The sequence below is a fragment of the Schistocerca piceifrons genome, chromosome X, assembly GCF_021461385.2.
Source record: "Schistocerca piceifrons isolate TAMUIC-IGC-003096 chromosome X, iqSchPice1.1, whole genome shotgun sequence".
Classification (NCBI taxonomy): Eukaryota; Metazoa; Arthropoda; class Insecta; order Orthoptera; family Acrididae; genus Schistocerca; species Schistocerca piceifrons.
The window spans coordinates 347,233,947-347,248,951 of record NC_060149.1 but is presented as its reverse complement, the minus strand read 5'-3'; the positions used below and the strand labels follow the sequence as shown (position 1 = coordinate 347,248,951).

The following is a 15,005-nucleotide window of genomic DNA, read 5'->3' as shown; positions in this document are numbered from 1 at the left end:
GGAGGACTCGAACCTCCGACGGGGGCAGCTGCGCTAACCGGGCAAGGTGCCCTTGGCCGCGCGGCTAGCTTTTGGGGAAAACATTATCTAGATGTTCCCTGGCATCAACAGGAAAGTGTGGTGGGGCTCCGTCATGTTGGAATTATAATCATACTACTTAAAAGCCCACACATTTATGGTAAACCTCTGATGACGGTGGATTACCCGTGTTGTCTTAGCGTTTTCTAGCTCCTAGACGTGGCTGTTATGACTTCTGAATATTCTTTCCTGTGCAAAGGCAGTCTTCTCAGTAAACAAACCACACGTCTGGTAGTCATAGACGTTTATAATTTGATGTAAGGACCACTGACAGAATTTCAAGCACTGGGAAAGTCATCAATTGATAGGTCTTGTACCTTCCGGTACTTTAGTGCATGCATGCCCATCTTGTGCATAATGTTTCACACATTAGCATTGGAGGTATTTAGTTCCTTGGCTGTGGGTCGTGCGCTGGGATTGTCCTCGATTTGCAGTAACACAGCTTCCTCAAACTGAACAGTTCACACAATGCGAGGTCTATTAGTTTCCCATCGGTCTAGTTGAAGGGATTCTGCTCCATGAAGACGGCCATCGAGTCTTTGAAATGTGACATTATTTGGTGACCTCCGCCCTGAAGAGCCAAAGAAAGTGTTACACTTACCTAACATCGTATAGGGCGCCCGCGAGCACGCAGAAGTGCCGCAACACGACATGGCATGGACTCGACTGATGATGTCTGAAGCAGTGCTGGAGGGAATTGACACCATTAATCCTGCAGATCTGTGCATAAATCCGTAAGAGTACGAGGATGTGGAGATCTCTTCCGAACAGCACGTTGCAAGGCATCCCCGATATTCTCAATCATGTTCATGTCTGGAGAGTTTGATGGGCAGCGGAAGTGTTTAAACTAAGAAGAGTGTTCCTGTTGCCATTCTGTAGCAATTCTGGACGTGTGGGGTGTCGCATTGTCCGGCTGGAATTGCCCAATATGCCGGAATGCACAATGGACACGAATAGATGCAGGTGATAGGAAATGATGCTGTCAGAGCCGTACCTAGATGTATCAAGGTCCCCACATCACTCCAACTGCACACGCCGCACACCATTACAGAGCCTCCACCAGCTGGAACAGTCCCATGCTGACATGCAAGATCCATGGATTCATGACGTTGTCTCCATACCCGTACACTTCCATGCGCTCGATATAATTTGTGTTGTGCAGTCATCAAGATGTCGCGAATGGGTCGTGGATGTGTGCAGAAATGCATAAGATTGCATAAGATGAACATGTAGGAAAGCAACCTAAGGTCAGCCAGGGCGCTGGGAAGCAGGAGAGGTTGCGTTTTTGTGGCAAGGAACGCTGGAGCTACATGACCTGCTACGACAGAATGTTCTGGAAGGACCACAGGACACGGGAGACGCTCGTGATCGCGGGCGATTGCATCAGACGAGCTTGTATAAGCAGGGCCGCTGGTGCTGCTGGGGAGATTCCTTCGACAATTGCCTCAGACGCTGGACCTGAGTTACTCTGCCCTCGGGACCGGACTTAGTTTCTCGTGGCACTTAGCTGCACAGGGTACATGCAGGATTGCCCAACTTACATTCAATGTGTTGGTGTCTCTTAGGGTTCGACAGTGGTCTTATCCTATCTCGTGTTTCATCTCAGTTATTTCATCACAAGTATACGTCCTTTATCCCACGGAGTTCCCTTATCTGCAAAGAATTTCCAGCTTGTTTTCCAGCACCAGGACTTCAAGTTGGACGAGTTACCTCATTACCGGATTCGCTCGCAGGAAACTACAGACGCGACAAAGGCTACATGAGTGGGCCTTCGACTCCTAAAGCTCATAGTGATGATGTTTCGTTGAATGGTTCGCACACTGACACTTTTTGATGGCCCACCAGTGAAATCTGCAGGAATTTGGTGAAGGGTTGCACTTCTGTCACGTTGAACGATTCTCTCCAGTCGTCGTTGGTCCCATTCTTCCAGGATCTTTTTCCGGTCGCAGAGATGTCGGAGACTTTTGTACCGGATTCCTGATATTCACGGTACACTCGTCAAATGGTCATACGGGAAAATCCCCACTTCATCGTTACCTCGGAGGTGCTGTGTCCCATCGCTCGTGCGCCGACTTTAACACCACGTTCAAATTCACTTAAATCTTGATAACCTGCAATTGTAGCTGCAGTAGCCAAGCTAACAACTATGCCAAACATTTTTGTTTTATATAGGTGTTGCTAACCGCAGAGCCGTATTCTGCCTGTTTACATAAGTCTGTATTTGAATACGCATGCCTACACCAGATTCTTTGGCGCTTCAGTGTGGTTTGCGTACAGGCGCCTTACTGCTTGACCTTCACATCGTGCTTCCTCATAAATGAAATACGTGTCACCTATCTCGGTTAGGTGGTAATTAGCCATCAACAACCTGAAAAAATCGGTAGAAACTTCCATGTAAACAGTACGTAACCAACAATAATAACGTATGTAAATACATAAAACTGCAACCACTCACTTTTTGAATAATTATTTAATATTCCATGAATCGGTTTTCAAACATTTTCGGGTTCATCTTCAGATAGTTTCTAGACGTTACATCATTATCTCTAGCATAATGCTGGATGCTGGCTTGCGACAGTATGGGCGGCTTTTTTCCGTTAGTGTCCATCTGCCTGCTTCCATTTTGATTGCTAGTTGGTATATCACTTCACACAATTTTTCCAATCTATATTAATTTACACTGTGACAGTGAAGCTGTGCCAGCATCCAGCTGACAAAGTTTCGCTGCCACAATGTAAATTAATATAGATTGGAAAAATTGTGTAAAGTGATATACCAGCTAGCAATCAAAATGGAAGTATGCAGATGGACACTAAAGGAAAAAAAACCACCCATACCATCGCAAGCCAGCACCCAGCATTATGTTAGAAGTAAGGATGTAACGTCCAGAAACCATCTGAAGATGAACCTGAAAATGTTTGAAAACCGAGTCATGGTATAATAAATAATTATTCAAAAAGTGACTGGTTGCAGTTTTATGTATTTAAATTCAATTAACAGTCACGGGTTCTAAAATGTCCGTAATGGATAAGCTTAATAATAACGTAATTGTTCATCCATGGACGTGTACACTGTTATCAGTAATGAAAATTTTTCCTCCCTTGCAGTCAGCTGTAACTGTGCTGCAAATCAAATTTCAGTGTCAACGTGTTACATACAAAGCAGTCAAAATAAGTATGATCATTGGCCTGAGGGAAGATCAGCGTCAAACAGTTCAAGATTGCCGAACGGGGAAGAGTGCACCTGTACCTGTCTTCTAATAAATCTAGAAATTTATATTCCTGGTTCTTTTACGCCGTCAGCATAGAAACAGGTAAGTAATAAAAATGAATCGTTCATATCAGATGATGAATTATAATTTTAAAAATTCAAAGTCTTTGCCAATGAAAGGAAATTACTATTGGTGAAATACGAATGGTGATAAATGTAATGATACTGTTCTTTATATGAGTATACTACGTTCGCACGAGAGTGAATTTAGTAACGAATAATTAGATTGACAAACGACTGTTTACCCAAGAATGTTTGCGACCGGTCCTATGCTTGACGAGTACTCCTAGAGGAATATTAGTTCCGAGACGATGCGGGAAAGAGCGTGCACCCAACATCGGCGCTCGGTATTTGTCAGCCGTCCCCAGTATTCAGCGTTCGGCGAGTATTCACTGGCTGCTCGCCACCTTAAGCTGACGCGTTTGATGCAAACGTTCGGCGTCTCTTGTTTCCCGTTCAGCATTCTTTTTCTGTTCACCACATCCTCCCTGGTGGCTTGATAATTGTTTACAGCATGTTACCACGTCTGATGACATCATGTGATACCACGTATGATGACGTCATGTGATGTGATATTTTTGTAAATTTACTACTTGATAATGATGTTTCTGAAATGCAAATCATCTGTTCTATTGCAGGCACCAAGTTCCTATGCAGCCAGGTGATAGCGCCTATCAAGAGCGAAGTAGATGACATTTGCCTTTACATTATTAACTTCGAAGACCTGACTGCCCCACCAGCAGCTGAGGAGGACGTCGTACTGGCCGCCAACACCAAACTCAGCAAGCGTAAGTCTTGTAGCATTGCGTTTCTCTTGATTCTGTAATTGATTTCACTTTTATGTCATAGTCACATTCATTCGAAAAAGGCGCATACTTGTAAACACAGACTCAAGGAAGGGGCAAATAATTGACATTCTATGGCACGAAGAACTGAAAAAAATAACGTAAATATAAATATTACGTTTCGTGCACAGGGCCGTGCATCATTAAGAGAAGTTATTAATGATTTATTACTCTGTGGTTATTGTAACTACAGTCATTCCTTATGGCTGGTGGTGGCCATTTCAGTAATTCATCCACTAAACTAGAACGACATTTTTCCTTTGATTAGCTATAGGAGTATGTGCCGTGTGTTTCTCACAGTTTGAATTTCACTGCACAAATGATTTTATACCTTTTAATATAGTTAAAGCACGTATGTTTTATTGCTTTATATTAATTCAGTAATTGCAAAAGTTTATCACGTATGCCTCTTGTGTTTAACTGCGTTTCGTCTATACGTTCTGCCTTCCGTTTATATTATCTTTGTTTTGGCGGCGACGCCATGTAAACAAAAGTTTGACAGTATTATGTTGTAGCTGAATCCCAATACGACGGCAGTGTTTGGCACAGTGTCTGCTCCCTGCGGTCCGCATGGTATGTTGGTTAGCAGGAATCCAAATATCCGTCAATTAAGGGAGGATAGTCTGCGGCTCAATTGCGTTTGACGAAGACTCTCCAGACAGCGAACACTATAGCCCAGAGTGACTTAACTGCGTCCGGAACTTCTTAGGTACCGGATAAGGCTGACTCTAGAGACACAGCAGGATTATTTCTTGGCCAAGGGCTCTCAACTACGTCATGAGGTGGTCCCATATTCCTCGCAGTAGCCCAAAACAGTCGTAAAATTCAAAAACGGTGGCGGAAAAAATGTGCCACTAAATTGATATAATACTATCAACTATCGTTCCAATAAAGATGATTATGGATCACAGTTCCTAATGTTGTTCTTGGAAACGGGTCAGTCGGTATAAAAATGTTCACAGACGACATGGCTCTAAGCACTATGTGACTTAACATCTGAGGTCATCAGTCCCCTTGACTTAGAACTACTTAAACCTAACTAACCTAAGGACAGCACACACATCTATGCCCGAGGCAGGATTCGAACCTGTGACCGTAGCTGTCGCGCGGTTCCGTGCGCCTAGAACCGCTTGGCCACAGCAGCCGGCTGTGTACTGACGCTTTAGCTAAGTCTGAGATTCACGGTAAATTATAAGTACACGCCCGTGCTATTTTCCAATAAATTTAAAGTTCATCGGATTATTTCATCAGTCAAAGTCCTAGTTAGTCTAATGTTAATGCCGATGAAAAAAGCTCAAAATCAGCACTCCCGAAGCTTCTATGTCAAAATACTCAAATTCCATGAATACGTGCCTCCTCATAATAACTGTTTTTAGTCCTTACGGAATTCGACTACGTCTTGAAATCCGCACCACCCTGGCAGCCGAATTGCCGTTCGTTTCATACCCAGAGGCGCACGTAGCGTTCCTATCGTTATTTCATGTACAGCTACAATTAAAAATACAAATTTTCTTTCCTTAATTAGTGAAGCCAAACTGAATATATATAGGGTGTGAAGCTCGCTTTCACAGTGATAGAATTGATACTTCCGGTTGATAAATAAGTTTATAAATGATGGAGTAATATTAATTAAAGATTAAGCGGACTTCAAATTACATAAAAATTAATGGAACTCTTATATCTACAACAATTGTTCTTTATGCATTTCAACTGTTTACACATCAGCTTTTGTATGTTGTTCTTGAATTCATAGTTTGGGTGATAATTAGAAATTAATTGATACATCAATATTAAAAGTTACTCCTAGTTAAAGTACTGTCATTCAACAAAAGCTATGTTTTCAGAGATGTCACATTTTCACATCTACAGTGATCATTGCTATTAAGTGCATCTGGGAGTAGCAATTACGTTATTAAGCAACTGTGTTTCTAGGCACTCACTTTAAATCACGTGTATTTACGCCCCGCTTGCCCGCGTGTTATCGTTTGATTACATGATGCTATCAATAGCTGTTTAATTCTTTGTTAATAAACGCAATGAAGTGTTATTTGTCCCCAAACCACAACTGGCACAAATCAGTTCTTAATATCAATTTTTTTCAGTTCTTCACACTAATGTTACCCACTTCGCTGCAACATCAATGGTACTTACGTTTTCTTTGTTCTACATGTGATCGCATGCGTGATCACGCAGGCCGACAGACAGGTCATTTAAACTCCTTCAGCCGTTACGCGACGGGCACATTCGAGAAAACCACATCACGCCTAATACCTCTTCCATAGCGAGCCGTTGCTGCACGTTCATGAGCTGACGACATTGCAACTCATTTCAAATACCGAGCCACTACACTGCATCGTCAAAGTACACAGTGTCACGACTCTTCGTGATTAGTCCGCAGCTCGTGGTCTAGTGGTTAGCGTTGCTGCCTTTGGATCACGCGGTCCTGGGTTCGATTGCCGGGCGAGTTGGGGATTTTCTCCGTCCGGTAACTGGGTGTTTGTGTTGTCCTCATCAGTTGGGAAAATGGCGAGACTGGACAGTGAAAAGGTTGCGAATTTTTACGGGCGCTGATTACCACCCGGTTGAGCGCCCTACAAACCAAACATCATCTTCGTGATTAGACATGTTGCAATCTGAAAGCAACGCAGATATTTCAAAATCTATTCACTTTTACTGAAAGTCGGTGTGGAAACCCTTTTATGGAGTGGTCCAAAAGTGTTTCCGGCATTTCGTGACAACGTAATCTCAGTAGCCAAGAGGTCATTAGAAATCGAGGCTGACACACACTAGAACAACTGCACACACCAAACATGCAACTTTGGGCGGTGTTCAAAGGAGCCGGGTGAGAAGATGACAGTCGGCGAAGGCAGTAACATTAGCTGGGACATTATGTGAAATGTTTCTTGGAGGAAATAATGCGTTTTTCGATTAGGTTATAATGTGGGCTCAGAGACTAATTTGAGTAAGGCCATTCACGATGCACCATACTTTTACTGCAATGAGTCCCACGCCCTCACGCTGACTAAAATTCCGTGACTTGTATTTTATTACGCCGACAAGAGTACGGAGCGCAACGGCCAGTGTCCAGGGTTGTGCCCTATTTGTGCAGTTGGAGAGACAGTGGGTGACTGTGCCACTGCCAGCAAGCACAACCCCTCCATATGCCTTAGAAGGCTCCCACGGGACGCAGCAGTTGGAGCCCTTTGCCTCTGACTAACGCTCACTTACCCACCGACAATAAGACTTTTCTCTGCACGCATGCAGGCCGCTGACCAGGACACACTCGCACTATACGTAGGTAGATGACGTCGGTCTTATGTTCTAATGTCATGAATGACATTTTAATCACATTATTTATTTATTTACATTGTTTAGACCCATACAGGATCACAGAAAGCAAATTATTACCTGCGGCTGTCATTTTTCTTGTTCTTCCAGAATTGTTTCATCATATCGCTATGCTTAGTTCGACATTCATCTGACCACTTTCTACTAGGTACCTTGGGTTTGTCTTCTGATGAAATTTCCCAGCTGTAGACCTTATGTCTGAAGATGTATCGATCTTCGATGTGTGTCGGTCAGATTTTGCCATTTTTTAGATCAATTTGGACGTGTTTTATCCAGACTGTTGTACGAAAAAATTTTCTTTGTTAGTCGGCTGCCATGTAGTCTTGTGATGTGTCCGTAGAATTTCAGTCGTCGTTTGCGGGAATCGGTTTCGATGTTCGGAATATTATTATTATTATTACTATTATTATTAACATAGCAACATCCTGTACAGAACTACACACGGATTTTGGTTGCAAACTATGCGTATGAATCTCCAGATAGACTAATGGCCACATACTTTTTCATCAAATTACCTTCCTTTAGGAAAGTAGAATGCGCTCAATGACTGTGATATGACTTTGAAAATGATAGAGAGCAGCTATCAGTTATGTAACAGGAGCCCGATCAATACTTGTAGACGTTCTAAGGCATGTATAATAACTCTGAAATACTATACTGATAATGGATAGTTACTAGCCGAAATCTGTATCTGCTTTAATAGAGTTAGAAAGGAAACGACGACAGATTGCTGCTCTCTGTCATTTTGAAAGACATGCTTGTTTGTTAGAGTGAACACATACAGTAATATATAAACCGATGGAAAAAAATCGGAGCACCAAAACATCATTAATGTAGAGTAATGAAATTTCGGGAATACGTTTGTCTAGGTAACGTACTTAAGTGATTAACATTGCAAGATCACTGGTTAATGGAAGCGCGAGATAAACCATTACAAATGTGAAATGCTGGCACATTGATAACCGGTGTAACCTCCAGAATGTTGAATGCAAGCATGCAAACGTGATGCATTGTGTTGTACAGGTGCCGGATGTCAGTTTCTGAAATGGATTTTCGCGCCTGTTGCAGTTGGTCGGGTAATACAGGGACGGTTAATGCTGTTTGTGGATGATGCTGGAGTTATCGTTCGATGATTCCCATATGTGCTCGACTGGAGACAGATCTGGTGCTGGGGCAGGCCAAGGCAACCTGTCACCACTCTGTAGAGCATGTTGGGTTACACAATCGGTATGTAGGTGAGCGTTATCCTGTTGAAAAACACTCCCTGGAATTCTGTTCATGAATGGAAGCACAACGGGTCGAATCACCAGACTGACGTTCAAATATGCAGTCAGGGTGCTTTGGATAACCACCGGAGTGTTCCTGCTGCCATACGAAATCGCACCCATGACTATAACTCCAGATATAGATCCAATTTATCTAGCATGTTGGTTGCAGGTGCTCAACTGGCCTCCTTCTAACCAACACAGGCACTGAGGAAGAACCAGCTTTCATCAGAAAACACAACAGACCTTTGTCCTATGTAGGCATGGGCTGGGTTGGCAGCGATACAAATAACCCACTTTTCAGCCAGTAGAACTTAACAATTACTTAGAGCTAAAAACGAGGAGACACATGTACAACGAATTTAAAATAACTGAAAAGGAGACATGACTAGGAGAAATATAAATCATAAAGTGCTGTCTTTATAAACTGTTTAAAACCAGTCATAAAAATGTGGACAGACAGAACAGTTAGAAACACTTCAAAATCATTTGAACACTAAACACTTAAAAAAAAACACTAGAAAAACACTGAATGACAGAAAGTTACATTGGCCATTAAAAACTAAGCATCGTGCACCTCCACTATAACTAGAAAAGAACCAACCCTGGGACATGGATTGTAGATGAATAGAAGGGTGGGTGTGGAGGGAGATAGGGGAATGGTGGTGATGAGGACAGAGAACTGGGAAGGTGGCGACATGACAGGGGTGGCTGTGGGAGGCAAGTAGAGAGGGCCAACTGATATTGAGAGTTGTAAATTGGATAGTATAAGAGGGGGGAGGGGGAGGGGCGGCGGCAGGGAAGGGAAAAAGCATGAGATGTGGTAGGGGGAGAGGAGGAGGAATGAGCCCAGGGGAGGGGAGGTTGATAGGGTAGGATGGATTTAGAGTTAGTAGCACGGGTATATGTCGATGCGGAGTTCGCGGTCTGGGAGAGGGAGACGGTTGAAATTTCTTTAGGAGAGGATGAAGTTGTGCAGGTGAAAGGTTGGGATGTGTAGGTAGGGGTGCGGTAGCACACTAGGATTGGAAATAAGAGGGGACACAATACGATTGCTGGAGTCGAGGTTACGGCTTGTGAAGGTTATTTGGAGGTGTTCAGTGTGAGCGAGGAGAGGTGGGAAGTTGATGAGTTGGTATGGTAAAGAAAATCCTGTGGGGGCGCTCACGACCGTTACAGCGCGTATTTAAAGTAAACCTGATTTGCATTCTCATAGTGGCGCAGGCGCGAAATTTGAATATACATCATCTTTCAGACTGATAAACACGCTTACCAGCTTAGTATAAATCTTCGTAGTAACTTTAATTTCACATGTGTGAGACGCTTTAATCGACCGAAAAGGTGTTTCTTTCATGGATGATGATGAACCACATTTTCTTAAGATTTTACCAATGAACCTCAGTAGGACATAAAATCCTCCTTCAATTTGTACTATGTAATCTCTTACGTTAGTTGTGTCCAAACGATTACTCCCAGGTGTTACATACGTGTTACTAATTCCAGTGACTTAGTACCAAAGGCGTAATCGAACAGTAATGGAGCTCCTAGTCCTCTTACACACACGCACACACACACACACACACACACACACACACACACACACACACACACACACACACACATGTTGCATTCAGTCTCTGTACCAACCATCGAGAATGAATCACAATCCTTTCAGCCAGACATACACGTTTTAGCTCATTACTCCTAGATATTTTTGTGGCAGTTCTATTTCTCGAAAAAGTTTAGTTGGAGAAGAGGGCAAGACATCTCCCCTGTGTAAGCGTAGTATCTTTGGACCTATGGAATTACAGTATTCGTGAGGGGAACAATCACAGTTTGAGATTACTCCTAGGTATTTTACCGCCGACAGTGATTTATCACAAATACTGTAACAGAACAGTGGTGGGTATCCTCACCTACATGTATCATGTCCACGACACTTACTACGAAACAATTTGACGGTAATATCCCTCCCAGTATGGTTGTTGTTGTTGTGGTCTTCAGTCCAGAGATTGGTTTGATGCGGCTCTCCATGCTACCCTATCCTGTGCAAGCTGTTTCATCTCCAAGTAACTACTGCAACCTACATCCCTCTGAATCTGCTTAGTGTATTCATCTCTTGGTCTCCCTCTACGACTTTTGCCCTCCACGCTGCTCTCCAAAACTAAATTGGTGATCCCTTGATGCCTCAGGACATGTCCTACCAACCGATCCCTTCTTCTAATCAAGTTGTGCCGCAAATTCCTCTTCTCCCCAATTATATTCAATACCTCCTCATTAGTTACGTGATCTATCCATCCAATCTTCAGTATTCTTCTGTAGCACCACATTTCGAAAGCCTCTATTCTCTTCTTGCCCAAATTATTTGTCGTCGATGTTTCACTTCCATACATGCTACACTCCATACAAATACATTTAGAAAAGACTTCCTGACACTTAAATCTATACTCGATGTTAACAAACTTCTCTTCTTCAGAAACGTTTTCCTTGCCATTATTAGTCTACATTTCATATCCTCTCTACTTCGACCATTATCAGTTATTATGCTCCCCAAATAGCAGAACTCATCTACTACTTTAAGTGTCTCATTTTCTAATCTAATTCCCTCAGCATCACATGATTTCATTCGACTACATTCCATTATCCTCGTTTTGCTTTTGTTGATGTTCATGGTACGAGGGTTGGAACTTAAATAGTGGCAACTATTTATTCACAACAAATACAAAAGAGTTACATGTTTGCACCTGTTACCGTCCTTCATATTAATCACCAGCGTTGTGTAGAACCCGTTGTCAGCGATGTGGAAGGCGTGGTATGCCGTTAGCATAGCCTGTTCTGTTGATGGTGCGAATGGAGCGGTCTACTGCCTGTAGAATCTCTGGAACAGTTCTGAAGCGAATGCCACCAACTGGTTCTTTCATCTTCTGAATCAAATCAAAGTCACAAGGATTCAAGTCGTATTACTGTTCGTTTTAGGAGCATCACCTGCGACCAGCTTTGCGAAAGAAGCGGCGAGACTTTCTGCGCAACCCATCCATCATTTTGCACAATGCGCGGGCGCATACAGCGCAAGCTGTGGCTGCTCTGTTCGGTCGATGGGATTGGGAAATACTGTACCATCCACCATACTCCCCGGACTTAAGTCCTTGTGACTTTGTTTTGATTCTCAACATGAAGGAACCACTTCGTGGCATTCGCTTCAGAACTGTTCCAGAGATTCGACAGGCAGTAGACCGCTCCGTTCGCACCATTAACAGAACAGGCTCTGCTAACGGTATACTACGCCTTCCACATCGCTGACAACGGGTTCTACACAAAGTGGTGACTACTTTGAAGGATAGTAACAGGTGCAAACATGTAACTCTTTTGTATCGGTTGTGAATAAATAGTTGCCTCTATTTAAGTTCCAACCCTCGTATATCCTTCTTTCAAGACACTGTCCATTCCGTTCAACTGCTCTTCCAGGTCCAGTGCTGTCTCTGGCAGCATTACAATGCCATCGGCAAACCTCAGAGTTTTACTTTCTTCTCCATAGATTTTAATTCCTACTCCAAATTTTTTTCGTTTCTTTTACTGCTTGCTCAATATACTCCCTTTACTGCTTGCTCAATATACGCCCCTCGACTCTTATAGCTGCCATCTGGTTTCTGAACAAATTGTAAATAGCCTTTCGCTCCCTGTATTTGACCCCTGCCACCTTCAGAATTTGAAATACAATATTCCAGTCAACATTGTCAAAAGTTTTCTCTAAGTCTACAAACGTAGGTTTGCCTCACCTTAATCTGTCTTCTAAGATATGTCGTAGGGTCAGTATTGCCTCACGTATTCCATCATTTCTACGGAAATCAAAGTGATCATCCTCAAGGTCGGCTTCTACACGTTTTCCCATTCATCTGTAAAGAATTCGTGTTAGTAATTTGCAGTCGTGACTTATGAAACTGGTAGTTCGGTAATTTTCACACCTGTCAACACCTGCTTTCTTTGGAATTGGATTTATGATATTTTTCTTGAAGTCTGAGGGTATTTCCCCTGTCTCATACATCTTGCTCACCAGATGGTAGAGTTTTTTCGGGGCTGGCTCTCCCAGGCTATCAGTAGTTAATGGAATGTTGTCTACTCCCGTTGCCTTGTTCCGACTCAGGTCTTTCAGTGCTCTGTCAAAGTCGTCTTAGAACTGGTTTTCCATCTGAGCTCTTGATATTCATGCTGCAAGTGGTTCTCTTTTCTCCAAAGGTCTCTTTAATTTTCCTGTAGGCAGTGTCTATCTTAACCCTAGTGCTATATGGCTCTACATCCTTAGATTTGTCCTCTAGCCATCCATGCTTAGTCATTTAGCACTTCCTGTCGATCTCATTTTTGAGACGTCTGTATTCCTTTTTGCCTGCTTATTTACTGCATTTTTATATTTTCTCCTTTCATCAATTAAATTGAATATCTTTTCTGTTACCCAAGGAGTTCTCCTAGCCCTCGTCTTTTTATCTATTTGATCCTCTATTACCTTCACTATTTCACCTCTCAAAGCTACACATTCTTCTTCTACTGTATTTATTTCCCCAGCTCTTGTCAGTCGTTCCCTAAATCTCTCTCTGAAACTCTCTATAGCCTCTGGTTCTTTCAGTTTATCCAGGTCCCATCACCTTAAATTCCTACCTTTTTGCAATTCCTTCAGTTTTAGTCTGTAGTTCATAACCAATAAATTGTGCTCAGAGTCCACATCGGCCCCTGGAAATCTCTTACAATTTGAAACCTGGTTCCTAAATCTCTGTCTTACCATTATGTAATCTATCTGATACCTTCTAATATCTCCAGGATCCTTCCATGTATACAACCTTCTTTTATGATTCTTGAACCAAGTGTTAGCTACGATTAAGTTATGCTCTGTGCAAAATTCTACCAGACGGCTTCCTCTTTCATTTCTTATCCCCAATCCATATTCACCTACTATGTTTCCTTCTCTTCCTTTTCTTACTATCGAATTCCAGTCATCCATGACTATTACATTTTCGTCTCCCTTCACTATTTGAATAATTTCTTTTATCTCATCATACATTTCATAAATCTCTGCGTCATCTGCGGAGCTAGTTGGCATATAAACTTGTACTAATGTGGTAGGCGTGGGCTTCGTATCTATCTTGGCCACAATAATGCGTTCACTATGCTCTTTGTAGTTGCTTGCCCGAATTCCTATTTGTTTATTCATTAGTAAACCTAATCCTGCATAACCCCTTTTTGCTTTTGTATTTATAACCCTGTATTCACCTGACACAGAAGTCTTGTTCATTCTGCCACCGAACTTCACTAATTCCCACTATATCTAACTTTAACCTATCCATTTCCCTTTTTAAATTTTCTAATCTACCTGACCGATTAAGGGGTCTGACATTCCACTCTCCGATCCGTAGAACGCCAGTTTTGTTTCTCCTGATAACGACGTCCTCCTGAGTAGTCCTCGCAGGAAGATCCAAATGGGGGACTATTTTACCTCTAGAATATTTTACCCAAGAGGATGCCATCATCATTTAACCATACAGTAAAGTTGCACGCCCTCGGGAAAAATTACGGCTTTAGTTTCCCCTTGCTTTCAGCTGTTCGCGGTAGGAGCACAGCAAGGCCGTTTTGGTTAATGTTACAGGGCCAGATCAGTGAATCATCCAGACTGTTGCCCCTGCAATTACTGAAAAGGCTGCTGCCCCTCTTGAGGAACCATACGTTTGTCTGGCCTCTCAACAGATACCCCTCCGTTGTGGTTGCACCTACGGTACGGCTATCTGTATCGCCGAGGCATGCAAGCCTCCTCATCAGCTGCAAGGTCCATGGTTCATGAGTGGGTCAGTACGGTTATTTAGTGAATTTAGTTTATTACGCCAGTATTTTAAGTAAACAGTGCGGTTATTTAAGAAACTGGTGTAATAAACTAAATTCACGAACATTGTTGTTTTCCTGGGACATTTTTAATGGCAGGACTGTTGGGAAATATGGATTAATACTTCTCCAAATAATTCTCACAGCAGCAAATTTAATTGGACACAGCTTAGTTCCCTCTCAATAAGATAGCAAATATCTGGGTACAACAGCTTTATTAGTTTTAGCGTATACCTTTGCACACAGAAAAAACTCTTTATGTTTGCTCAGTGTAGTCTTAATAACTCCCAGCTTAGTTTTCAGCTTACAATTTAGATCTGCATTTGAATCAGCTAAT

At 42.5% G+C, this 15,005-nt stretch overlaps 1 protein-coding gene across 2 annotated transcripts in view; it reads left to right on the top strand.

The window, feature by feature from the left end:
- Positions 1-15,005, top strand: part of LOC124722111 (potassium voltage-gated channel subfamily H member 2-like) — a 1,246,495-nt gene that overhangs the window by 474,854 nt on the left and 756,636 nt on the right. For both annotated transcript variants that reach the window (XM_047247314.1, XM_047247313.1), the window contains exon 3: positions 3,987-4,136. In XM_047247314.1, the coding sequence (XP_047103270.1) occupies positions 3,987-4,136 (150 nt within the window). The remainder of the gene's footprint in view (positions 1-3,986; positions 4,137-15,005) is intronic.